The 27,207-nt window shown below is 50.0% G+C and overlaps 1 protein-coding gene across 1 annotated transcript in view; it reads left to right on the top strand.

The window, feature by feature from the left end:
• MEGF6 (multiple EGF like domains 6) overlaps nt 1-27,207 on the top strand; it is a gene marked incomplete at its 3' end in the record, with an annotated part of 102,224 nt that overhangs the window by 57,228 nt on the left and 17,789 nt on the right. Inside the window, exons 8-17 of the mRNA XM_085316609.1 lie at nt 7,906-8,028; nt 15,681-15,806; nt 17,589-17,711; nt 18,119-18,241; nt 20,396-20,533; nt 22,133-22,258; nt 23,251-23,373; nt 24,649-24,816; nt 25,092-25,223; nt 26,036-26,164. Of these exons, the coding sequence (XP_085172735.1) occupies nt 7,906-8,028; nt 15,681-15,806; nt 17,589-17,711; nt 18,119-18,241; nt 20,396-20,533; nt 22,133-22,258; nt 23,251-23,373; nt 24,649-24,816; nt 25,092-25,223; nt 26,036-26,164 (1,311 nt within the window). The remainder of the gene's footprint in view (nt 1-7,905; nt 8,029-15,680; nt 15,807-17,588; nt 17,712-18,118; nt 18,242-20,395; nt 20,534-22,132; nt 22,259-23,250; nt 23,374-24,648; nt 24,817-25,091; nt 25,224-26,035; nt 26,165-27,207) is intronic.

A 27,207-nucleotide genomic window follows, 5' to 3' on the forward strand; every position in this document is an offset into this window, starting at 1 on the left:
AGGGGTGAGCTACAGCGCTGCTTTGCATCGGTTGCCGTGCAGCTACGGGACTTCGTTTCACGTGACGGCAGGATAGCTGCTGTGCAATGTGCGTTTTAAGAACATATGTTTTATTAGGGTATGTTGATTTGTTTTTTCCCCAAATCCCAGGGGTCTCACCGTGGTGCAGGGCAGTAAAGGAAGGATGATACTCTCTCATCGCAGAAAAAACTGTGGCTTTCTCTCAGAGGTTGCGGGAGTTTGTCTGAGTTGCGCGAGCGCTGCATAGCGGAGCCTSGAGCAGCAGAGAGCTCTGCGTTGCTCGGTGTCATTTGGTGTAAAGGGAAATCCTCCGAGAGCGGAGACTGGACTCAGGAGCGAGGGAGCTCACGGCCAGGGCTGGGCRCGCAGAGCCGCGCTGGCAGATCTTGCGGGTCACCGCTCTGTGCCGAAGCGTTCGCAGTCGCTGGTGTCCGTTAGGAACCAGTCCGCAAGAACCGCATCTCTAGCCTGTTGCTGGGTGGGTAGTTCTTGGCYGCCCGGAGGCGATAGTGCTTTCGCACCCCGCGGCATACGTTCAGCGCCTCCCACTCTTCTCTGTGCCTGGATCTCAAAAGCGTTAGCAGACCGCGTCTGCTAACAGTCGCGGAGATCAAAGCACAAAAAGTAGCGCTCTAGGTATGGGCAAGAGCAGTTACCAGGAGGAAAGAGATCAGCTTCCACGTTCCCATTTCCCTTACCTGCCAGAAGGAGCAAAATACCCGGTTCTCCCCGTCACCAACACGTTTACCTTTAATGGATTTTTATGGGACTCACATTTTCTTCTGTACAGAGATGAGGCACTGCAGTGAGACAGTAAATACATTTTTACCAGTTTCCAGTATCTTGCTGAACATTTTTGTGTGCACTGGCTTGTGTGTGATGGTAGATGGGCAGCTGTGTGTCGGGTGTAAATTCTGTGAGTACACACTCCTATTTCTTCCTCGTTGTGTGTTCAGCTGACGAATCAGGCAATAAAGATTGGGGCTTTCTGAAAATTCAGGAAATAATGGAGAAAGTTACACCCAGGGCCGTGCATGTTTGAGAGTAGTGTAGATATCAAGGAATGCGTTACCTCATCAGAAGATAATCCTAACGGATAAAGGCCCCGAGCAGTTGATTGTAAAGGTGACGCGTGTGCAGTTGTGAGATGTGACGGACCTTTGGAGAGGGGCGAGTACCCTTTTGCCACTTACAGGTCAGATGTTTGTCTCAACTCAGATCACATTTGATGTCTCCTTCCTCTCCATTAGCTCCTGCAGTTTCTCCAGGACAAGCTCCTGAGATCAAACTCTGTCCTGGAATATAAACCTCCAGCCTTTACCYTCCTACTGTCTAATTCCCCTGGTTCTGTTTATCTCAGTTCCACAGATGCGTACCTCCATCCACGTTGTGCGTCTATCCTGACTTTCTTGTGAGGGCGGAGGTATTTTTCTAATGTGAGAAAATAATCTTTTTTAAAGAAGCCGCCTGGAAAAGCAAGAAGCTCTTGATACCAGCCTTTGGCTGTTCTCCCCAGGATAAATTTCTCCTATCCTGGAAAAAAAGAAAGTAACATATCTACTGAAAAATAAGTGCTATCTAGGTCTGCTTTCCCGGGAGCCTTTCTTCATCTTGAGAAAAGGCTCAGTGAGATACACGGACATGTGCAGGACAGAATCTGCTAGCTAAGCTGGGTGTTCCTTTCTTCCAGGAAGGTATGCTTAATRCTCGTGTTTCATTTACAAAGACATACAACATAAAACAAACCCAACCCACCACAGTCTTCAAGCCCACCTAAAACCAACAAAACCAGAAAATATCCTTCTCTCTTCATGTCTCTGAAAATYACTGAATTTTTGGCGTGTTGTGGCATGCAGCGCCTTCCCTCTGAATTTGACAAAATCGCCGGACGGAGGGCTGAAGTTTGGCTCAGGAAACCATCTTGCGTCTCTCTTCCGGCAGGGCGTACCGGGGGTATGGCTGCGTTTGCCGTTGTGCTGTTAACTTCCACAGCGCAGTGCAGGACCGGGGTGACGTGTCTATGTGCAGTTATGTTTTCGGCACCGTACAGAAAAGAGTGGGATGAAGTCAAGCTGAGGAGAGGAGGCCTGAGAGGATGAGCRCAGCAGCAGGTCAGGAGCGGGCAGCCCGCCTGGTGTTGCACGCGCCTCGGTTCCGTTCCGATTAACGCCGATAATTATCGTCAGCGCCGTCAGGAGACTGACGTGTGAGCGTGCTCCCGAGTGAGAGCTGGGTGGCTCTCCCAGATTGCTTGGAGGAAAAGCAAAGGTGAGCTAAGGACAAACTAAGTGACTCAGAAGCAAAAGAGCTCRCCGATACGTTTTCAGTTTATCGGATTATGGTGAAATCCGTGCATCTTTTCCTGAAGGGTCCTTGGAAACTTCTGCTGTTATTGAGGAGAACTCAGGCAGCACAGGGAGATCAGAGCTAAAGGGACCGCGGATCTGTCTGGAAAAGCCTGCAGTGGAAGGAAAGCCAGCCCGGAATAACTGTGTTGAGCTCTTTCTGATCTTTRGAAGGCTTTCTCAAGTGGCTGCTTAAAAACAAGATAAAGACTGAAGCTATGGAGACGTTTTGGCCATCTAAAATTACCTTTCTTCTTTACTCTCATGAGTCATTTTGATTCCAAACCAAGATCAGCCTGAGGCAGTTACTATTCTGCCTCACCATTGGCCTAGAGGAAGGAAAGATTTCAGAGTCAGCAAAGAGGGGGGAAGACATTGCGCTCTCCTCTGCGATCCTTGCGCTGTTGGACCTTGCCGTTGCAGAGACCTTTCTGCATGTTCTGCAATGGATGCGTGGGATAACAGGGCCTCTAGCCTCTCTGCTTTATTTGTGCTGGGGACCGTACAGTGCCACCAAGGGAGGAAATAACGCCCGTCTGGTTTTTCCCCCCTCTTCTAACAGATATTGGCACCATTCTTTGCCCTGGGTTTCTAGGTGGGGGATGCCAGGTGGGGGACTGCTGGGGTGAGACACCTCGAATGCTAGCGTACCTCTAGCAGTCCGTTTTAGTTGTCCAACATGCTGCCTCGTCGATTCTGCCTCCTTTCGGTCTCATCATCTCCTAAAATTGCTGAGCTGGCTTTAACAAACTGGTGCGGAGAAGATAAAGTGGCTAAATCCCACATACGCTCATCCTGATGGATTTTAATTAACCTTCTCCCCGCAGCCCTGCTCTGTAGTCCAGGCTAACTGCCGCAGGGATTACAACCTGGCCCTTGCCATTTAGCCAGGCAGAGCAAACTGCAGAAGCTGCCTGTGCTTACAGCTGGGATTCGTCTCCTCCTCCTCCTCAGCCTTTCCTGGAAGATAAACTGCCGCTGTACGAAGTATTTAGTAATTGCCAGAGCTGYTGCGGCCTCTTTCTTTCCCCTGGACTTCTCTGGCACGGAGTTCTTGTTTCAGATAGATCCTAGTATTTCTTCGTGAAGGACCTGCGCGTGGGCAAAGAGCGCAGTTGATCGCAGCCCTCTCCTCGCACGCTGCCCTTCTTTTTGTCTTGCGTTGTCTCTCCCCTGCACGAGGTTACAGCATTGCCCCGGTGGCCCAAGCAGCTGGGCAGAGTCTGAGGTCGGGCGCGTTGTTTCTGTTAGGAGAAGAAATTCGTGAGAGCATCCGCTCTGCTCCGATGCGCCCTGGGTCCTCGGAGATGAGGCCGTGAAGTCCTGCTCTCCCGCGCGCTGCCGAACAGAGCAGCGGGGGASTTTCCCAACCCGATATTCCAAGACGCGTTTCAGGCAGTGGGTGGCCCGRCGCCTCCCGTTTCTCCGTGCTTCTCGCTGCTGACGGTTTTTGCGKCTGCCCCGGCAAACACGGGCGTCCGATGGCGTCCGTGCCCCCGCCCCRGCAGCGCCACCCGATCGATCGATCGCCCAGCGCTGCGCTGACCGTCAGCCTGCAGCAGCAGGCCCGCGTCCGCCGCGCTCCGCCGCTCTCCAGCCTGCGTAGCCCTGCGTAGGTTGCATCCTGCGAAACGCGGCGTCTTCGTGCGGCACGGTCGCAGCGTGACTCCGCTTCTGCAGAGGGTCTTTGCTTGGCCTCGAAGGCAGCTCCCGCGCTGCGACTAGCACAGCTTATATTCCGGGGCTAATCACTAGGTGGCGAGGCCTTCCCAGCCCTTGGCGGGTCCCTCTCCCCTGGACCGAAGGCCGAGGCGGTGCGCGGAGGCGGCTCTTCGCCTTTCCTCCCCTCTGCCCTGTTCCTGCTCCGGCCGCGGCTGCAGGGAGAGCGCTGGCGGTAGGGGCGAGGCAGAGGCCGGGGCAAGGCCGCCGCCGGGTCCGAAGCGTGGCCGGTCCGTCTCCAGCTCTGGCACGGAGCTGGAACGCTGCCAGCTCCCCCCGTGCAAGCCGGGGTTGTCCCTGCGGAAGAACCGTCCCCTGCCCGGTGCGGTGCTGCAGGCGTCCCTGTAGAACTGACCCCAAAGACGCCTTGTACCGATTACTTCTTTTCAGCTATGTATTTAACGTGAAAATAGGAGAAGTCCTGCTGTTTCACAAAGCTATGAGACACCTCTCCACTGTCCCACGCCGCGAGCCTTCATGAACCTGCAGCAGCTGCGGCTCCTGGCCGAGAGCAACTGGTCCCCGTCCGAAAATACAACTTCTTCGTCCTTGGCAGCAGCGCTCCAGGAGGTAGAACGTCAGCCCAGAAGACGTCTCTTTTCCCTGTGCTTTCATACGTGTGTATGAAAAAAGACACAAGCCTGAGATTTCTGAGGGGATACCGTTATCATCGCCCCCCCCGTGAGGGATGTGAAGGATTTGTCACGCGATCGTGCGGGACGTGTCCAGAACGTCTCTGYTGCTGCAGAAGGAGATAGGAGAGACTCCAGGAGGAGGAAGGGGACATGATGGGTGATGTGAGAAGTACGCGGCAGTGGCGGTGGGGCGCGTTTGCGCAGCTGGAGCGGAGACGGGGCGGAGAGGAAGGACTGGCCGCTTCCCAAGGCAAAGGTGGGAAGGAGCAGAGAGAGATGGGAGCCTGGGGACAGCTCTGTGTGTTTGCAGAGATTTAAAGCGTGAAAAATACAAAGGGAGATAAAATTACAGCTTGGGAGTACTGGGAGCAAGGAAAGTAAGAGAGAAGTTTATTCACCACGTCACTAACTTTGGCTGACAGTGAAATCTCTATGGCTTTAGATTAGACTTGAAGGGAAGCAGTAGTCATTTAAATTCAGACTGACTAAAATTGTTGTTCTGTATAAAATCTTCCCAAACCCCATTTTTCTTGTTCTTGAGCTAATTCAGAATAGGACATGTTGGTCCACAATGAAATGAAAGGGTAGTATTTCCTGCAGAATAGCAACTCCAGTGTTGCTTTGCGGGAAGAGGACAGTGAATTTTTTTTTATAGTGGTATTTTCCAATGGAAAAATCGATCGGTCAGAAAATTTCGGAACAGCTTTACTCAAAATATCCTGTTGTGATTTCTGGGCATAACAGTCATTCGGAATAACTGTTTGCTCGTTCCTCAGGCTCGTGCCTTTCCTCCAGTGTTGTGGTGTTCTCCCTGCCTTCCTCCTCTCTTCCGTGCGTCCTGGCGGGACTCTCCGAAACGCGTTCCCGCGTGCGCGTGCTCTTGGTGACGAGCAGCGGGAACGCAGCGGTTCGCGGCGCGTTGCGCCCCGGCGGAGGSGGGCCGGCCGCGTGCAGGCCGGGTTTCGCTGGGCTTCGCTGGTTTRCGGGTTTAAGACCGATGATATCCTTGGGCTGAAAACAGCCAACCCTGCGCCCGTGCTGTGCGTCACCTCGGGGCTGGCTGGAGGCGTCCCTGCGAGGAGAGGCCCCCGCGCCGTTTCCTAGCTGAACGTGCAAATTGAAGCTTTCAGCATCACTGGAGACCTGCAGCTTTCCRAGGCTGTTATCGGCTGCTTGGATAAGGGACTCTGGAGCAGCACGATCCAGGATCGGTCCTGACAGCCTGGCTGACCCAGCGGCACGTGCGGTGAATGCATTAGGGGTTTCTGGACCCTATCGAGTCTGAGCTGTCTAAAGGCTTCTGGAGGGAAATGGATTCAATTCTAGGGTGGCTGGACAGGCATCGCAGGTAAATGCCGCAGCGTTTTCCTCCAAAAAGCTGGTGTGGAGTTGGGTTACTCTTCGGACAATRTCGCTTGGACCTTATTTTCCTTTCTTTAAAAATGAAGTCTCTTAAAAAGTGAAAGAAAGCACCAAARCCTTCAAAAATGCCCAGAGAAGGAATTTGCAGTCTGCTGAATGAGCAAAATCCTGCCCTCAGAGAAATTACCATTTCTGCCGGGGTTAATCATAGACTCAGTAAGGTTGGAAGCAACCTCTGCAGATCATCTAGTGCAACCTCCATGCTCAAACAGGGTCACCTAGAGCGTGTTAGACAGGGTTGCATCCAGGCGGGCCTTGAAGATCTCCAGAGAAGGAGACTCCACCACCTCTCTGGTGAACTTGTTGAACCTCAGGAGGTTCCTCTCCGCCCAGCTCTCCAGCCTGGCCAGGTAATGAAGACCGCAGCTGGATTTTGCTTTGGGGTTTTCAGCCCTGGTCCCTAGTGGGGAGCTCTGAGGGAAGAGCTGCGTGTGGCCAGCGCAGCCGGGGGTTAGGAGCGGAGCCTGCGGYCCTTCCGGCCGGCGTGCTGGTCGGAGCGAGGCCTCGCGTCCCTGCCTGCCTCGCGCCGCAGGCGTCCCGAGCCGGTCCAGGAGCGGCAGGGAGCCSTGTCCGTGTGCTCTGGCCCTTGGGTGGTTTTACTCTTCTGAGCACTGCGACGCCTTCCGCTGAAATGTCTTCTGAGAGAACAAATGTTTTCGATTTTTTTGGTTTTATTTGATTTTTTAGATTAGATTTTATTTTTTACTGTATCTTTTTATTACCGTGTAGCTCAGGAGCACCGAGTCGAACAAACGCCGCCTTCCCACTTAGCCTCCGGTTTCTTCGCKAACCCAGTCCGTTTGCTCGTTGCTAACTACCTTTCGTTTGGCAGTTAATCGGAAGCTAATTAATCTCGCATTTTAGCAGCGGCTTTAGCCGAGGTCCCTTTTCTCTTTCCGCCGTGCTTTCGGTGCAGTTCGCCTCCTCGTGCGAGCTGCGAGCTGCTTGCGAAGGCAAGAGGGGAAGGCGAAGGGCGCGAGCCGGGTGTTAACTTGCAGACCGGACACACGCCTGAGCGTGGCGGAGCTCCCAGTCTGACACCGCGCGTGCCGGCAAGGCAGCCCGGCGTTCGCCAGCCTGCACGCTCGAGTCGGGCTTTCGGGGCGGGGATCAGCGAGCTGGACTTTGGTGTTGCTGCAGAGGAGCAGGAGGTTTTCACCTTTGGTGCAGAAGCTCATGGGAAACCGGTTTTTATGCTACAAGATGAGATTGGCGCAGCAGAATCTGAACATCTGCTGCCATGGCATCTGGGAGTTAAAAACTTGCTGCGTGGTGTCACTCCGTCACTTCAGGCCGTAACATTTACTCTCACAATTAATGTTCGTATTTAAGTAACGGATGGACTAGCCCAGCCTGTGTTCAGCAGCGTAACGGTGAGGAAGCGTAAAATATTAACAGGTCTGTAGTCGTCGAGCAAATGCCCCTTGGAAAATATTTCAGCAGTTTTCTCTGTCGACCTCTGCTCGCTGCACCCTGGCAATACCGTGACACGCGTCCACCTGGCAAAACGTGGCCACTGCAAAGTGAACAAGGTGAAGGAGGGTTTACACTCCCTGACAAAGAAGATGGTGCATTTTTTTCCTGATKGCATGCTTGTCCTTGGGATTTCGTAACAGCTTGAGCGGTTARACGTGATGGGATGGTAGGCTCCTTCCTTCTGTCCTCGAGCCTGGAGTCGGTCAGGGCAGGGTGGGTAACGCGGACTTCCCAAACTGTCCCGGCCCCTTCGCTGACCTCTGTGCCCCCTCCCCTTTCTCTCGCAGATGTTGATGAGTGCCGGGTTCGCAATGGGGGCTGCCAGCACAGATGCGTGAACACCCTCGGGTCCTACCACTGTGAGTGCAAGCCGGGCTTTCGCCTGCACGCCGACGGCAGGACCTGCATTCGTAAGTCCGAGTTTTAGATTCCTAGAGACCCTGTGATCCTTCAGAGCCCCGCCGGATGTATTCATGCAAGTGGAAAATATTCCTGGGTAGTGGGATTTCAAAAGCCACTTTTACTTACAGGATTTTATCAGAATATAGTCACATTCCAGAGTTAGCCAGAAATGAGTGTCTAAGCATGTGTGTGCCAGCTGGGAGCGGTGGTGTGGCCGGCAAAAAAGCGGTCTAAGGCAGCGGCACCTTCACGTGCAGAACGGTGCAAACAGCACACCTTTCTGCAGCTGCCTCTACCGTGCGGCGAATCTCTAACGAGCTCAGTGAGGCTCCTGTTGAAGCTGTAAGGTCACCGAGTGCCATGTACTTCACTGGAAGAATCCAGAAGCAAAAGAATCGCAAATAAACAAAAAAAAAAAGCCAGCGTTTCTTTGATTCCCAGTCCATTGCTGTAGCGCTGAACATGAAAACACGTGCCCACGGCTGTTTGGCTGCTGCTGGCTTGTAAGTGTATGTATGTGAGCTGGCATCTAACAGTTGTCCTTATTATTATTATTTTGTGTAGTTCTGGCTTTTTGTTTTGGGGGGTTTTGGCGAGTGTTTCCCATCGTGTGCGCAGCGCTGGATTCATCCCCCAGAATTAAGGGGTCTCTGTTCGTGGAATCCGATCTCGCGCGCGAGTGACTGGGGCGGTTGGTTGGGTAGCTCGCTGCGGACTGGTGCTGGCACGGGCTGCTCTTGGCTCAGCAGTGCCTGCACCCCCGTGATCGGCAAAGCGCGCTGCAAAGTGGCAGGAATGCACGCGTGCGCACGCGCGTGTGCGCATACGCAGCGCCTTGGTCGCAGCTCGGTAACAGCCTCTTCAGCCGGCAGTGCGGCGGGGTGCAAGTGGACGCGGGTTTTCTCGTGCAGGTTGCAGCCGGAGCGCGGGAGCGGGCGTTACGCCCCGAGAAGCGCTTGGTGCGGCGGCTGGGGCTGCCGGCGGCGCGTGCCGCCGTCGGCTGGTGCCTCCCGACCGGGAGCTTGCCCCCGGCCCGGACGGCGGTTCCCCCTCTCCGGCGTCAGACGCCGGCAGCTACGGTCCCGAGCGGGGAGCGAGCAGGCAGCAGGGGCTCCTCTAACAGTAACCCCAGTTCACATCCGCGGTTCAGCTCTTTCCCGGCGCTGCTTGGGAAGACGAAGGGGTTTTCTCTTGGCCGGCTGTTGAGGAGCCTGCGACAAAACCTTTCCAGGAGCAGGCGAGCCCTTCGGCGGCGCGGCGCCGAGTTACGGGCTGCGGAGAAAGGTGGCACGGTAGCTTCTTGGGGGGTGAAATAGGTTATTATGGATTTGTCGTATAGCACCGGCCTGCTTGGAGGCAGATGCGTTTGTCTGGAGCAGCAATCTCTGCTGTAAGGCAGCAGATCTCAGGCTTTGTGCTGCCGAGATGCTGAAGGGCATTTTCCCRTAGTTAAATTAGTAAGAGCTCGTGACTCCCGAGCAGGAGGATCTGAACCGTGTTTCTGCGCTGCTGTGAAGTTCCAGCCACTGAACTGACTTCACCACGACTTTTTTTTCCCCCCCCTCCTGTGTGTTCCTGTGGGCTATATGTTATATATGTTATATGTCAGCTATATGATTCCSTTCAGTTTGGGATGTTTTCCAAGTTGCTGCAAAGTAAGATTCAATGCAGCTACAAGAGAAAAAAAAAATGCCACTAAATAATTTGGATCAGATAGGAATGAAGAGAATTAGATGTGTTGAGACTCCGTTATTCCCTTTTGCTCCAGCACGGCTCTGCCCTTAGAAACGAGGGCCGTCGCTGTTGGTGTCCTGAGCCAGCGTAGCGAGGAGTTTTGCCGTTTAGAGCTGGGGTCACGCATGGGTATTGGCTTTAGGAAGCTGTTGGCAACGCCGGTGAACAGCAATGCAGTGCCAGAAAGCATTTTGGAGAAAGAAAAAGGCTATTGGCGTGAATTTTCTAGTTAAAAGATCTGTAAAACCSTGGACCTAATTCTTCAAATGTTTCCCGATCACCACGAAGCCCACTAAGGCTTCAGCGGGCCGGTAGTACTGCCGAGAGCACGCGCTGGCGCCAGGGTTCCACTGCGGGAGGCTGGCGGGCCCTTAACCCTGCAGGCACAAAACTTACTTACTTACTGAAGAGCTCAAATTTTAAGGCAGATGACGGACTCAGGATGATGATTCTCTCCCCGTCCTCTGGCTGGGCTGTTATACCAAGCTTGGGATGGAAATTCAAAGCTTATTTTGTTCTTGAAGATGATAAAGAWCTGGTAAACAGGTGATAAAAACTTTTGCTCCCTTCTTTTGATGTTTCTGCTCCCTTATAGTTGTTCGCACCTTTGTACTTTCAGTGTTGCAGGTGACAGAGCAAGGTACARCACACAGACAAAGGAGCAAAAGTTTTTGCAAGTTATTTAGGTACCTTTAAAAGAAATTTATTATAGAGAGTATTGCAGTTCAGTATAAATAGCTGTGTTTTATTAGCATTGGCATTGGGGGGGGCGGGGGTGGAAGAACTATTTTGCTGTTTAAAGTGTTTTTCTTCCAGGGTGTTAGTACAGCTTTTCAAACAGATACTCTTTACAGTATAACTTCAGTTTGCCTCTACGTGCAGTCTAACAGGGGGCTCTTAAATCGCCTTTGACGTTGCCTGGAGAATCAAAGGCTGTCCAGGAGAGCAGACCTCTGGTCTCGCCTCGTGCTCGCACCTCACGGTAACGTCCGTGGCCACAAACAGACCTGGCTCTCCGCTCCCTTCCTATCAGTCACTGTGTGCAGGGCAGTGAAGGCTCACGCTGATGCCTGGAGTACGAGGATGGAAGGAAAAGCTGCCAGCTAAGGGCAAATTTACAGCCAAACCCTCATGCTGGGATGAAGGCAAGGTTGTCGGGAGCGTGCCAGGGGCCACGACCCAGAGGTGCTGCTAAGCGGCCAAAGAGGCTGGGGCAGCTCTCGAGGGTTAGCTTGTACCYGGACCTGCTTCCAGCGGCGAGTCAGAGGGATACAGAAATGGCCTAGAGCCACCTTGTAGATCCTGTTCTGTATCATCTCGTGGAGAATCTTGACCGTGGTTGATGCTTTGGGTAATCCGCCGCTCARCTGGGTGAGATTCTTTTATATTGTCTGTTTTTGCAGTTCCAATATAGCAAGACAGTGATGACTTTAATACAGAAGGGAAGGAAAGAAAGAACACAGACATTTCTATTGTAAATGAAATGAACCAAACAAAAAAAGAGTCATTGGACGTCCTGAAATCACCTCTCGCTCTATGAGAAACACATGGTCAGGAGGCTGACATCTTCAGGTCCTTCTCCACCCTTTCCGCTCCAAAACAAAGAATTTAATCTGAGCCAATTGCTTTTGTTGGCCTGTAGAGCAGCAAGATGGTCTGAATTAACACACAACATGTTTCTGGAAATTGTCTGAGGTTAGAATAAATCCCTATTTATGTTAAGAGTTTTTCAGATGAAGAAATCACAAATATACCAGTGATTTCTGTAGTGAACGGAAGGACTAAGCCATAGAGGTTYGTGCGTGCATTATGTTATGTATTATGTTATTTTTCATGTGCATGCATTATACAGGCAACTTACACATTTTAGAAAATTTGACCATTTCTCTGTCCAGCAGCGTGTTACGCATAAAYGCTTCTCAAAACCGATGGTTTTGAATGAAGCCCCAAAAAGTGAATTTCATGCTGAATTCTGGTTGTATCTGATTACATGTATTTTTAAAGAATTAGCTCACTGCTTCTGATGGCCAGTGACTTGGATCTGGAAGAAAGCTGATGYGGTCAGGAAAGAGGAGACGTTAGAGCGGAGGAGTTTGGGTCAAACTGAGTCGAGTGTTGTCCTCAGTGTGGTGCGTGGATTAAACTCAAGTTCACAAAGCAGCCAGGCGTACGTACACCTTCAGCTTCTGCTGAACYACCTTCTTCAGCAGAGCTTTGGGGCAGTCTGGGAGGAGGTGCAGGGGCGCGATCTTGAGTTGCTGGCAGGCAGAAGAGCCTAGCATCTTTCAGTGGCCCTGCGTTCCCGTTAGACGCAGAGCGGCTAGAAGCAACGTCTGCCTTGCAGACGACGAGGAGATACCATCTGTGGAAAATCTGTCTGAACTTTAATTACAAAAATCCATGTGATGTASAGGATGACGCTGGATTTGGCGGTGTTGTCACAGAAAAGCATATGGAAATGGAAACGTTTTTAGAGAGATTCTGTAAACAGGAAAAAAAAGAAAAGGGGCATGAATTAAAATAAGGCCAGCAGTGAGGTCTAGGGGCCGTTTTTCTGGAAGAAGCCAACARGGAGACCCAGAATTAGAAGGTCCTTGCTGGGATAGAAAGACACCCAAAGCAATTTTAACATTAGTTTTGTTGCTTTTATCTTATTATTCCTGACTCTTAAAGTGAATTAGGCCGTGTCTCAGTAAAACTTGTGTGCTTCGTGGCACCCCTCTAGTCAGTGCGTAGTGGGTGGTTCTACGCTAGACGCTGTGGGATGTCGCGTTGCTCTTTTCACCACGTACGTGCCGTAAGCGTGCAAGCACTGCGGAGCCGGCAATGCCGCCTCCGTTTTCCCTGTGCATAAGCAAGTCTGATGGTAGAGACAAACCAAAGGCGAGGGCCTCGGTCGTCCCGCGCAGCTGCAGGATCGTGAGGCTCGCACGGGGGYATTGGTCTTTGAAAGAAAATTTGCCAACAAATAAACGATACTTTGGGGAGATAAAAGGAAAAAAAAAAGTCACAAGAGGAGACAAAACGCTCTGCAAGACCCTTGCATTGCCACTGCTGCCCCTTTTACCTTCTCGTAGTGAGCCCCAGACTGCTTTCATCAAGACCTGCAATAAGCCATTCCGGCTCTTGATTGCACTGAAAGACTCAGACAAGGAGAACTTGCGGGAACGGCAACACGCGGCCTTTTGGTGGTTGTTCGCGTCCAAGGCAAGTTGCTCGTGACAGCCTGGTGTTGCCGTCTGTCAGAGGTGGAGGATGCTCAAAGTTTCCTCCGTCTTTTAAGGAGGTTTTTGCCATTGCAGAAGTCCATAATTACACAGCTGCCTTGTGGTAGCCCGTGGCGTGCCTGAACAGAGGTAAACCTTGATCCTGTTTACTGTGGAGATCGTCCTTTCAGAAAAGCTTTTGGGCAGCCTGCTGTGCTCGACCCAAAAGGATTGCTTCCTGCTTCCTCTCCGTGATTAAACTGTAGTGAGAACAACTTGGACGTCAGGTTTTTCTACTTTAAAAACTTGTCTTTTAGAGGTATATGAGGAGGGCAGTTGTTTAAACTGCAGGTTCGTGTGAGTAACTGCATACTGGGAGGTTTTCCTTAGATGTAAGCTGCATTGGTTTGTTAAACRTTGGCTCAGTATTTTCTCCATATGAAGGAATATTTTGGCAGGCTTTTTTTACTGTTGTTTTAAAATAAATAAGTAAACAAAAACTCCCAAGAAGCACACCCGTATTAATTCTGGATGATTTTGAATATATATTACTAAACACTTTAATAAAGCAGGTATTTTAAATGACCACCCATCTCTGCTAAAGCTCAAGTAGTGCAACTGTGATTTACAACTTTTCAGTAATGTCARGAACTTCTGTTGTTTCCTTCCAAATGGATTAATGGAAACAGCGTCAGCAAAACTAACATAAACTGATAGCTCTTGCTCCAGCTGTACGCTGTATATGGCAACTCTTGGACCTGATTAGGTCTCTCTAATTCCCCAAAATGTTGTTTGGCTAATTAGCGGTATATAAAGTTGGATAAACTGGGTTTAGATGCTTTAAATCCAAGAACTCCTGAGCTCTGAATCAGCAGAGGTTGTTTTTCCCCCCAGAGAAATTACTTGCAGTACAAAAATGGATGTATCATTGCTCCTTTCCTTTTGTACAGTGTGCCAAATGTTGACTTAACTGCAGTGAAGAATACTTGGTTTTTTACTAATATATGAGTAAGAGAGGCTTAACCACACTGCTTTCAGGACTTTATCGGTAGGAAGTGCTCTTTAAATTAAACAGTTGTCTCTAAAGTACAGAAGAAACTATCAGGAAGGTAAATGAAAGGCACTGAGCAAGCCTGAAAAATCCGTCGTCGTCTTGCTGTGCAAAKCCAAGCTCCGAGCTCGGGTTCGGGCCGGGCCGCCGAGCCGTGCCGCGCGGCGCGGGGCTTCGCGCGCCGCCGCGTCCTCTCCGAAGCTCGCCTCTCGCACGGGACGCTCCTCTTCGGAGCCGTCTCTGAGCTGCCCAGGGGGGACAGCGCAGCCCAAGGGGAAACCGGCGTYTGCCCCAAGATAGCTCCTCCGTTAGAGTTTACGTCCCCCTGGCCAGGAAGTTCTTCCCCGCTTTGGTTTCTGGCTCGGATTTCTCCGGATCCAAGACGTCGGTGCTCCCGGGTAGCTGAGGAGCCTTGTTTTATCCCGGGGCGAGCTGCGGGCGCTTGCAGGCTGCAAGGCGCGCGCGTCTCCGGCAGAGCCGCGGGCCACCTTCGCTGCTTGCTCTGCGGAGAAATCAGGTTACAGGAGTAGGAAAAAAAGACCATTTTCTAAGGCTAGCTAATCACAGTAAAAAAAATAAAGCTTTAAAGATGCGGTAGCCCTCATCCTTTGGCCTAAGATCTGTTTTCAGTTGTAGCCTAGCCAAAACCCCTTTCGTTTTCTGCTTGTTTAGAACTGTTTGGGCAGGAAGAGCCCAAGCRCGGCCAGGAACATAACTCGGGGCGCTCGAGTCCCTGTCTGCCCGCGCGTGCTCCAGAATCATCGCGTTTGCTGCCAGCATCTCTCTCCCYGCGAACGCGGCCTCGGCTGACCACGCGGCAGCGCGATGCCTCCGCGGGCTGCAGCACCAGTTGGTTACTCTGGTTACACGCGCCCGGTGGTTTCTGTGCAGCGATCCCTCGCTCGGCGCTCGAGGTTGTCACGCCAGATCTAAGCACGGCGAGGCAGGACGCACTTTAAAGCGTGCATCCTCCAGCGGTCCGAGCGGAGGGAGCGTGTGCTTGCACGGCCCGAGGTCGCTCTCTCTCCGAGCAGCGACTGGCCGTGCCGTTGCATCTGCTAGGACTCGTCTTTGTTAGCGAACAAAACCACAAGAATCTCAGCAAAGAATAAGCAGCGAGTAAACAAGCAAAGCTGCCCTCCGACTCTGGCACCCGTTAGGGGAAGATTAATATTTRTTACAAAAACGTGCCTTTGTTAGCTTCCCTCCCGCGGCGTTTCTGAATTCAGCTCCGGAGCACGTAACCCAAGCYGGAGGCGTCCCGGTTCGTCCTCGCAGGAGAGCTGCGGGAAGCGGCGCGGGAGCTGCTGCTGCAGCGAGCGGTTTCAGGCTGCTGCCCGGTGCCGGTGAACAGGTCTCGCTCCAAAGAGCGGGGCCCCCGGCTCTGGGGGGAGGCTGCCCCAGGTGTTTCGCCAGCACACTGCAAGGCAGCCTCTTGCACGCTGCGCAGAGAAGTGGCTTTTTGCAACAACAGCTCTTTCGTTCATCACGGTTTAAAGCTTTACCCTGAATTTCTCTTTTTAATACAGGTTGAATAGGCCCCATTTCAGATTCCTGTTAGCAGTGACCTCTTTGTAAGCGTGCAAATGCGCGAGATCCCCCCGGACCTTTCAAAACACTCGTTCCCCTGAGAGTGTTTCTCTGATGCACGTTTCGTCTTTCCTTGTAGCTGTGAACCCTTGTTCTACAAACAACGGGGGCTGCGAACACAGCTGCGTGCAGGTGACCCTAACGCAGCACCGCTGCCAGTGCCGGCACAACTACCAGCTGCAGGAAGACGGCAGACGCTGCGCCTGTGAGTCTCCCCGAGCACCCCGGGAAGCTGGGAGTTCAGAGCGCTCTGCCAGCCCTTCCTCCAGCCGGGGCGAGCGAGACTCGGGGGCACAGGGAGCAGGGCACTTGCAGTGCCTCTGCACGAAATACTGCATGAGCTGCGCTGCCTGCTGCTAGTAAGGTGGGATAAGGCCCCTGATTTTCCTGCAGTGTTCCAGTAAGTAAGTAGTGTATTTCAGAGGTGACTKTGGCCTGTGCCAGTTAGAGGACCGAGGTCCTGTCTTCTCTGAAGAGAAAAAGAATTAAGTGGTTAATAACAGTGTTAAGACCAAAGACTGGGGGGCTCTGTGCTTGCGTGCTCAGATGTCAGGCCAGGCTGGGGTGTTTCTCTCTCGTAAGAGCTGGTGCCAGTTCTGCAAGTCGTAACACCAGGGACGTTCTGCAGATTATTTTGAAAGCCAAGGAAGAGCAGAGGGCACGCAGCCAACAAAAATGAAAGTTTTATCAGGGCATACGCTTCTGAGAAAGCAAAGGAACAGCAGCACGTCTCAGTGGAAGAGGATCTTCTCCCTCTGCTCGCAGACAGCTTTCTGGCTGACCTGCTCCCTGCTGCAGGAGGGAGAGGCTGAAAGAGCAGGACTTTAATCTTTTCATTCATAGCAGTTGGCATTCAAGAGGAGAAGGAAGGGAAGTCTTTCGCTGTGAAGTTGCTAAGGGAAAAGGAACATCTGGGATGTTAAAAGTTTAGCAGTCACTATGGTTTTGTAGCATCTGTCTACATCCTGGAGCAGGTCAGAAGTTGGCAGATCTCTCCATAGAAGCACCTGAAATGAATTTGCTTGGTACTTGCTCCATAACCTCTGTGGAAGGACATGCCCGTACCAGGCTTCTGTTGGAAGGGTTTTGCTCAGCTTATGCCCTTACTTTCCCAGGATCTCACACCATGTACATCCTTCGGCCTTCGTGGGCCATTATACCTGAAATCTGGCTATTCGGATGGATTAAAGCCGCTCCTATGCATGCCATCAATCGCTGATGTCCCGACTTAMTTAGTATAGAATATATATACTAATAAATATATAATACAGTAATTATCTATATTATGGGTACCTCCCTTGCTTTGAACTAGAAAAAGTGGCTCTTTTTCACTTCCTAATACACCATATGGTATGCCTGTGACCTGTTCAATGGCTGCCAGAAGAAACCATCTGCAGAAGTACCTTTGGGTCATCTCAGTTATGAAGTGGTCTAGTAGTTGGCACTTAAGGCSCTCAGAAAAGGTTCTTAGCCGGGAGGTCTTTGAGCAGGGAATACATGTAATCTGTGCTGCTGTTTACAATTTAAAAGAAACAGTCCCTTAATTGTTTTTATAGGATCATTTGTRCATTTTCACCTAGTAAATTCACAGCCATTGCATAGCCCCATGGTATCAGTAATAGTTTTACCCTCTTCCGCAGTATWTTGCCACATTCGATCTTTTCCAGCGCTCAGTTTGCTGGAGGATTACGTTATATGGCTGTAGGAATCTGAGGAAGTGGCAGCGCAGCAGCCGCATCGAAACTCCGTGGAATTTCCCCCCTGCCCCCAGCAGCATGAGGTGGTTCTTWAGATCAAGATTCACCTGAGACTAACATCTAAGCTGCTTTGCGCAGAGAACAGTGGCAGAGTTATGTCATACTGGAGAACAGATTGCAATTTTTAGCTTTCCATGACTGCTTGAAGTTTATTCTCCCGTAAGTAAGTAAAGTGCCAATGAGATTGGAATAGCATGAAATAAGGCTGCCTTTTCCTCTGCAACGCCTAGTGAGAAACCCGTGCGCCGATAGGAACGGAGGCTGTATGCACCGGTGCCGCAACCACCGCGGAACAGCGCGCTGTGAGTGCCACCCCGGTTACAGATTGGCAGCTGACAAGAAGGCCTGTGAAGGTAACTTCCATGCCACAAAGCACCCCTGGGGAGAAGCAGCTGCTTCTCCTTTTGTAAAGCAGCACTTAATCTTAGCAAATGCAAGAATCTRTGAATTTAACAGAGTTAAGCCTAAGGCTTACCAGAGCAGTGGCATGCAAAACATTCAGTTGATTCATTGAAATCTGTCCATGAGCCCTGCTCGAGTTATCTGGAACAAAACTTGGAGTTTCATGTGGTCAGATTTTCCAGGAAGCTTTGTAATTCTAAACTCCTAACTCTGTTTCTTTATTGGTGACCAGCACCAATGAGGTTAGGGTGCAAGAAATTGGTGAGAAACTTGAAGATACATAGCAACAATTGCTGCTTGGGAAGAATTTGCAGCACAACCTGCTTGTTTTCTTACTAATTCTCCATTTCTCTTGTAGACGTGAATGAATGTCTGACTGAACTAGCCGTGTGTGCACATCAGTGTCTCAACACGCGGGGCTCCTTTAAGTGCACATGCAACCCAGGCTATGAGCTGGGGGCAGATGGCAAGCAATGCTACCGTGAGTACTGCAGGCAGACCCCACGCTCGGGCTGCGGAGGGGCTGGGTCTGCTTCTGCGTCTTTCCGAAAGGAAAGTGGAGTCGGGTGATCTCTGCAGCTGGCAAGTGTTTTAGGCACTATCTTCTGCGAGTTGTTGCATTAGAACTGCACAGTCCCCATGGGTAATTTCACAAGCAGGTTCGGAGCTATTTATTCCTCTTACCACAGATAAAAACTTTTGTCTGATCTTGAAAGAGACCATGAAGCTGCTTCCAGCGCTTACAGCAAGTTATCTGGAAACATTTGAAAGCAGTAGGCCAAGCTCTGCTCTTGGGGACTGCTTTGGATAAATTCAGTCAGCTGCAGATCTGTGACTGAAGAAATTGAGCTAATGGTGCAATTGCATCTATTCCCATCAGGAAAGGAAATAAACAGCCTTACAGCTGGCTTGTTAGCCAGACCCTCCACACAATCTTTGTTCAGCTAATATACATCAGCAGGGATGGTCCAAAGTGACACTATCAGCACTTAACACTATCAACCATTACACTGATGAGAGCCACCTTGGCACTCCCAGTGTTAGTAATTAACTGTACAGCAAGCAACCATGTTTCAGCCCTGCAGCTCTCCCCAGGAGCGTGCCAGGGGCACGGTGCTTTTTGGAGAAATAGGAGTAAGGCTTCACAAACTGCAAACTGGGCTTAAAAAGCATCAAAACAAGTAATGTGAAATACTGGGCTAAGGACATGCTATTTAGGAGCCCAAGCATTGCACGCACCGTTTTTCCTAGCAGCAGGGTTTATTCCACACTGCAAGTTCTGTGAGAAATCCCGTAGCTTATCACTTTCATGTGCAAGGGCACATTTCCCTTCGGTTGTTGGATGGAGATGCAAGAAAGCCAGCTGGGCCTACAGGATATTAGATGAGGGAGCCAAGTCCATTAGAGTAAATCCTCCTAGCTACCTCCTCACATGTGACTATCCCAGCAGGAGCAATTACCCTTCAGCTGACTAGACCACAGGTAACTTATAAAGCTAAGTRGTTTTATTGCCACTCAGGTCTTGGGTTTTCTAGGGCAGGAGATGCTAGCCCTGGAGAGTCACTTGAGACAGCAGGGATGGTGGAAGTACAAGCCTCCCTCATGTCCCAACACTGCTCCTCTGGAAGGGAAAGGATCGTGACTCGTTGCCCTAACCACTGGCAACGGCTCTGCTTTAGTGCCAGCTTTAGAATTAAGTGGCCTTTTTGTATGGCGTTCCCCCCACCCCTTTCAGGGCATTTATTTTATGCAAAACACTGGCTGATCTTGTGCTAGTATCAAAGGGGAAAGCTGAGAGAGGGTATATATTCATACCGTGCAATGTGGAAGATAACTTTCCACTGCGGCACAGCTTTTGGTTTTGACATGCCGATGCATGTGGGAGCACCAGGCTCCCCCTTCTCACCCTCCTTCAGGTTGAAGGTACTAAAACCCCTAGAAGTTCTTGCAGGCAGGAGCTCATTTTCTGAGCTCCAGCCCTGAGTCAAAGCTCCATGGTACAAATTCCTTTTAATTTAAAGGAGCTTAATTACCTAGACTAAGATTTATATAACCTTTGCAAAACTAAGGCGTATGGCTGCCGTTGATGTTTGCATCTAGCATTTTTGACACGTCAGTAACTTTCCTAGCCGTAGGCATCTGGATGTTTCTGTAGTTGACTGTGTTCTGCTGCTTCCAGCTCTAGCTGGCATCAGAACAGCTCCGAACCTAAGAGGATCAAGCCAGCTTTTGGCTGGCAGCACAAACCACAGCTTGTCAGGAGTCAGCAGTCAGCAGGGAAGCAGTTTTGTCTGCCTGCTGTCTGGTTCATCTCAGATTGTCCTGAGCCTGCTTCACAAGTCCATCCCTGGGAGGCTACATGTGGCATTGCCTGGGACCCACTGGTTTGCTTTTATACATCACTTCATGGGCCAGCAGTGGCCTCTGCAAAACTCTGYGTGTCCTTTCCCCACTGTAAGTCATTCCTTTCCTCAGCAGGGCTGCATGCACAGAAAGGCAYGTGCAAGGAGCTTAGCTGGGGCCTCCTGGGCAGTTGGGTACCCGCTGGAGCGCTGCACCAAGGGAAGGCAGGCCCGGCCCTGGCACACAGGGTGCAGCAGTCCCTGCAGGAGCCTAACCACCGCGCGTTTTCCAGGGATAGAAATGGAGATCGTCAACAGCTGCGAGGACAATAACGGTGGCTGCTCCCATACGTGCCATCACACCAGCTCTGGCCCAGCCTGTACCTGTGACTTGGGCTACCAGCTTGAAGAGGACCAGAAGACATGCACCGGTGAGGGAAAGCTGCATTTCTTGTTTTTACAAATACAGTCCAAGTTACAAGGAGGAACCCTGTGTGCCAGCTGCTATGCATATATACACTACATACAGATTACCAAGGCCAAAGCAGGTGTAAAGTAAAAGGATATGAGATGCTGTGCTGCTCTGAGCAGGCCTCAAACTCCTGGTCAGTCTCCTTGGGCAGGTAGTGTTGGCTGCAGAATTAATCAGTTTTTCCTGCTAAAGTTGAGCTAAGGTGTTGGCAAACGTAGAGACTGGCGTCTCAGATACTAGAAGGGACGATACCTAAGATGTACCATCTTGCCTTGATCTCGGAGGGAGGAGCAGCAGCAGAGTGATTTATGAACARATGAGTGATGTGGATGAGTCACTAGCTGCAAGCAAGGTATAACTCAGCCCCATCTGATTACATACGTGCAAACGGAGAGGGTAAGAGTGAAATGCACCTTGAACTGTGTAAACACTGTCAAGTTGTGTTGTGTACACACTTTATATTGCAGGACTGAGTCTTGCAGCAACTAGCCTAGTCGGAACATCACTGTGGCGCTCACTAGCCAGACATTTCCTACATCCGTGTCGGGGCACTGGTTTACTCGTATGTTCACGATGGCAGCTGCGGGGAAGACATACAGCAAGGCTGGGTGGACATTTTGGTCCTTCAGATAGTCCCAAACTGAAGGAAATCCCGGTGCCCTACACCTGCAGGTTAGTCAGAGGGTCTGTGCCTCAAGCGGCTATCGACCTTTCTGCTGAAAGACTCCTCTGCTATGAGCCAGCAAGTATGAAGTTGCTAACAAGGAGTGTTTAGTGGTTCGTAGCAGTACTTAGATATTTCTGTGTAGTGATCACACGACTCGGGAAGCAGTTCTCAAATTTGTTTCTTTGCTCAGTACCATCCTTCTGCAGTTTTCAGGGAACACGTCTCCCCAGGACACCTATTAGGAACAGATACACTGCCTGGCAGGCTGGCAAAGGCACCAGCAGTTGCCTCTGGGGCTCGTCAGTGTGCATTTGCACACACGTTATGGTGTTTGCTCTAAAAAAGCCATTGCACCTTCGGTTACTACAACACCCAGTAAGTTTTCTATAGCCCTGTAGTGCTGCTGTGTTCCCCTGCCAGAGGCCTCCTCSGCCTAAGCTTGTTTGGCGGTGGTAGTGGGCTCTTTTACAGGCGCCTCTAAAACCCAGGCACCGTGGTAAGTCTGCTTAGCAGTGAGCAGATTGAGCCTCGGAGATAAAGGGCTCAAAGTTTCAGGCTGTAGGTGCACTCCGCTTTCTCAGCATCATGCAGAGTATTCACTCAGAGTAAATGCTGCGGTGGGCTTGCACAAGAATACCAGCTCAGTGGCTAAGGGAGGTGAAATTACCCATTTGAAAGCTTTCTCATTGCTTTCCTCCCCCTCTAAGCTGACAAAGCCTGTTTAGCCACAAAATTACAAATTTGTGACTAGTGCCTTGCAGGTTGTATTTGAAAGTGTCAAACTAGGAAGAACTTACCAGAGCTAGTTTCAAAGCAAGTTTAACAAATACCGTCATGACTGCAAAGCTAGATGCRTATTCCTGTCCAACACACGTATTTTCTTTTATTTAGATATCAATGAATGTGACAGTGGTTCTCACTCCTGTTGTCAGCAAGATTGCTACAACTATCCTGGAGGCTATGAGTGCGCTTGCTATGCTGGATACAGGCTCAACCCAGATGGTTGTGGGTGTGATGGTAAGCAGAAATATCTAACTGAACTCCCGAAGTAAACAGGAATGTTGCAATTCTCWGTGTTGCAGCACTGCAGGAGGGACAGACATAGTCCAAGTTCCTCTGATTCTGTTCTTCCATATTTTGTACATCTCCTGAGTTTGATAAGTCTTAAGACACCTCAGCTGTTCTAACCCATACATTAGCCCAATACAACTGAAGAGTAGCAGCTGACTTAAACACCAAGTGAAACCAAATCAGGTTGTATCAGAGTGAGTTAGTCCAGGTGTCCAGTCTGTCTCCATTAGCAATTCACAGAACTAATTTTTTATTGAATGTCAGATGCCAATGTTGGCAGTAATTTGCACCACCAAAGTGGTAGAGACAAATGCAAATGTCTGTATAAAATACAACTGGAAAGGTAGTGACAAGCTCTGAAAGAAAGAGGACATTAAGTTTTCCCACCTGGCCATAAGCAGCCAAGAATTTCTTCCAGTTTCTCTCAGCTCATGTCAGCTTTCCTATGAGTGCTCTGTTGATTAGCTTTCTTAATAGGAAAGATCTGGGGCTTTTATTTCCTTCTAATGATTTGTTCTCACTAGCAAAACTCTCCAATACCATTTCACAAAATGGGGGGGAAAAAGTTCATCCACCTGCTTCTACATCCTTAGTGGCAGGTGGGGGCTGATTTAGCACACCACATTTTGAAACTTAGAGCTCCCTGAATCACCTGCATAGTCTCAACTCAATTTTTAGAGCCAAATGACTTCACATTCCTAGAGAGGATGCCATCAACCTRCAGATTAGGCAAATTCCTCAGCAACACACAAAGCTATTCTGAGGCACAACGAGAGCAGGATCCACATCTGGCTAATTCCTCCAAAACAAAACTCCTAAGGCTGTTTGGAAGAAAGAAGTCTTACTGCTTCTAACCCAAATGCTTACTACAGATATACACACACCTACAGAGGACATTCTTCCATTACACAAAGATATTGCTTTTTTTTTTTTTTAAGATGTGGATGAGTGTTCCTCAAATAATGGTGGATGTGAACACACATGTCAGAACCAGATAGGGTCTTTCCAGTGTGGCTGCCAGGTTGGATACAAACTGGATGAAGACCGAAGGAGCTGCATTTGTAAGTGGAATTTCTGTGTTATTACACACCTTAACTATTACATTACCTGCATGCTTTCTCTTTGCCGTTCTTCACTTACAAACACTTCRCTGCGCAGAACCTAGAGAAAGCATAGAGGAGCCAGAACCAACTTATCCTGGACTCATCAGCTCCACACAGCACCCTTTCCATCTTTTCACAGCACTTATTAATATGAGTAGCTGAAATGACTCACACCACCAGTGGAAAGCTTTCCTCTAACAGGACCATTCCTATTTCAGTAGTATTTCATAGAGCTTTTCAAAGAAGCCTAGGGGATTTTGGCACAGCAGCAATTAAAACAGTCTACAGTAAGCAGTGATGGCCCCAAATTAGCCAAAGAATCAGAACACTTTCCATAGCCACCAGCCTTCACMGCTCTTTCTGGTAAGAAATAATGGGTTTTTTTTTTTTTTAGTGGAATCCTTTTTATCCCACCACTAAGCACACTATTTTCCAACTTACTCACTTAGTAGGGTAGCCAGCAGCCAGTTATCCTCTTCTAATGACCCCAGACATCTCAGCATTGCCAGAGTTCCCATTTTTGGAAAGGCTTTTTAAAGTCTGGAACCAAAAGAGCAGCACTTCATGCCCCTTTCACCCTGGCAGAGTRCCTAACCCCCTCCTGGCCTGCTAGCTTTTATAGGCCGCCCCATCAGCCGCTTGWGGTTCCCAAGTGTGTTTGTGCTTAGCTTGATTGGGGGACTTTTAACTCCTTCCTACCCCACAAATGAAGGAAGCCTGGTCCACCTGGGTACTTTGTAGCTGACAAAAAAACTTTCGGAAAGGAGAATCAACCTGAAATGCATTGGCATTCTTGTTTAATTTTCAAGAAAAAAGTAACTTCTGAAATCTCGAGGGAGCTAAGTGGCACTGGTCAGAAAAACTACAGAGGCAAGGTGATTAGAATGAGCGATGATYTCAGTTACCGGAGAAGTCAGATCTGTTTGTCAAGGTCAAGGTCAAAGACTCAGACAATTTTTAAGTCATTTTACTGGCCTGTGTCACATTCTAGTCAAAACAAGCAAGCAGGTTGGCAAGTTTGAGAGAGAGGAATGCGTCATTGGGTTAGCGGCGTCAAGGAATACAGGAGATCAGTGGAGTGATCCATTCCAAATCACACGTGCCAGCCCTACAGAAATACCGTTTCTGGTTTTCCTTTCTCTTTACAGAGATTCTGTCCACTGTTCACCTCTTAGGAGATCTCTCCTCMCTTTCCTGCCTTTGACGTTGTGCTCTGCATGACTGCTTCCCTAGCTCTAGRTGTCCCTGTGGAAGCCCTGGATGGTCAGCATCCCGTTATCCGCCCAATCCCTCATGTTGCAATCCTGAGAGATGAATTTACCCAGCTCTTCGATGAGGATTATGAAGAAGAGGAGGAAGAGATGGAAGCAAGAGGAGAGCACACACTTTCAGAAAAATTTGGTGGGCATTTTGCAGCAGTGCTAGATGGCATACTTTTACTTGAAGTCTTTAGAATTGATCACACACGTTGGCGTGTGGCGAACGTGTGGTGAACACGGTGAGCGTACGCACAGCRTTTGTCAAATACCTTTTCTGTGTACGCGGAACCTGTGTTACAACACAGATGCGTTTACCTTTGCTGTAGACTGAGCGTGGGGGCTTCGTCTGACCAAACTCCCCAAGCTGCTGCAGCAGCCTTGGGAAGGCCTCCCTATCCTCGGCTGGTCTTGTTGCAGTTTGCCTGGAGCACACGTTTGGCCATGACTGCAGMCTGAGCTGTGAGGACTGTAGAAACGGTGGAACGTGCAATGAGGATCAGACGGGCTGTGATTGCCCGGATGGCTGGAGCGGCATCGTGTGTAACCAGAGTGAGTAACCCCGGGGGGAAGCAGGAGGAGAAGGCTGGGTGGTTTGTTGGCTCTCGGCTCTTCTTTCCAAAAGTCAGTCAAAAGGGAGGAGAAGGAGGAGCACCCCAAAACCCCGTGGGCCAAAAGTAGCACTAGCACCCCTTACCTTTCTTGTCCGTCCAGCTGCCTTTGCTTGCCATGTTTATCTTGGCAAAGCCTGCCTGTTAGTCACCAGACAAAATCCCCAGTAAAGTTTCCCCGTTTTCATTCCCAAAKTGATCCCAAGGCATTTTAGTCTGCAGTTCAAACTGCAAATATATGCATCTGGCRTTGAATCCGAGCTTTGCGCTCAAACTGCGTATAAACCTATCGGCAGTGCGTTAGACATGTTACATCCTTTGAGACTAAGAAAATACTCGAGATACTGATGAGATTCCTTTTAATTCCTCCTCCCAGCTAAACTTCTGCCTTAAGCAGAAGAATGCTTTTCCCTTTAGCCTACTTGTGCTTAAGAAGGAATTCACTTGTTTTTCTAGTGACCCAAATAAAGTCTGCTGTTAGGTTGCTATCTACAGTCTTAGTAAGGAATTGAAGCTATGAAAATCTGGCTTCCCCAGTCAATTCATTATGTCTTTACTCTTTTGTCCAAACAAGGCAAAACACTTACTGTCAAAAAAAGCTGAATCTCATCCCGTGTTCAAAACCTGCAATCTGCGCTTGCRCCTGTTTCGGGATGCCCCGAAGCAGAGGCTCTGCCGCAGACAGCCCCTAGGTCTCGAAAGCAGCGTCGGCCTCCCGCTGCGGGGCTGACGTCTGCGTCTCCCTCCCCGCAGCCTGCCCGCAGGGCACCTTCGGGAGGAACTGCAGCCTCAGCTGTGCCTGCGAGAAYGGGGGCACGTGCGATCCGAGGACGGGCGCGTGCCGCTGCCCGCCCGGCGTCGCGGGACGCCTCTGTGAAGATGGTAAGGCCGAGGCTCTCCGTCACCTGCGGCGGTGACATCCCGCTTTTTCTCACCTCGGCCCCTCTCGAGTCACAGGGAAGATGCAGGCGTGCACAAGTGCAGGGAGGGCGCGCCCGCGGGCTCCTGAACTCAAGCACAACGTGTTGAGAGCTGTGCAGTTTGCTCTTTCACTCAGATGGGCGTTTTTAAAGCAAAAAACGGGCAGGCTGAGGTAGCAGTATTCTCCGGCTGCTAGTGGTGAGCGATGTTTCTTGGACTAGGCAGCTAGCTCCTATTTCTGTTTGTCTTTACACGTTAGTGGTGTGTCACATAGTCTTGCGGGAAAAAGATATGTTTTAATGAGGAAGAGATGAAACAGTGTTCCGGGTAGTATGTCTTATCTTTGCACTGGAAGTTCTTTGCAGTCCTCRTTTAGCTAATCAGCAATCCAACACTCTGATCGTGTCAGTCAGTCAACCACAGTTTACTGAACTTTCCGTGAAGGACAAAGAAAAGAATGTCAAAAATACTGAATTTAAAGAACTGAGGAGGTGTTTCCCACTGAAAGAAGAAGAAAGCACTCTAAAGTTGCAATGATAGCAGTTACCCAAAGTGCTGCAAAAGAAAGTATTTGTTGCTGTTGGTAAGTATTTATTTCTCTCTTCCAAAGAGTTAAAATCTTGGGAACATACTGTAAAAACACAGAAACAGAGAAATTCAGACAAAACGACTTGAGACAAATGGTTAAGAGCATATGGAATCTATTACTGAAGGAGGAGACTGAAGCAGAATATAAATGAAATCAAGAGATRCCCAGGCCTTGTCTTTCTCTAGGARGGAGGTGATTGAGGGGTRCAGAGAAAGAACAGGAAGGTGAGATGAAAGTAAACAGTGATGTACGGATGTGCCGTCCCAGGATGGCGTTTCCCCGTCTTAAGCTGTCTCGTGTTCTTATCACATGGGAGGAGGTTTGTGCTGCCTGGAAGGATGCTGGCTGGGCATTTTGCTGACACAGTGTGTTCGGCATATGCTTCTAATATTAAGATCTTTAGCTTAAAAGAGAA

The sequence above is a fragment of the Rhea americana genome, unplaced genomic scaffold (assembly GCF_003343005.1).
Source record: "Rhea americana isolate MKP2758 unplaced genomic scaffold, rheAme1 scaffold_475, whole genome shotgun sequence".
Classification (NCBI taxonomy): domain Eukaryota; kingdom Metazoa; phylum Chordata; class Aves; order Rheiformes; family Rheidae; genus Rhea; species Rhea americana.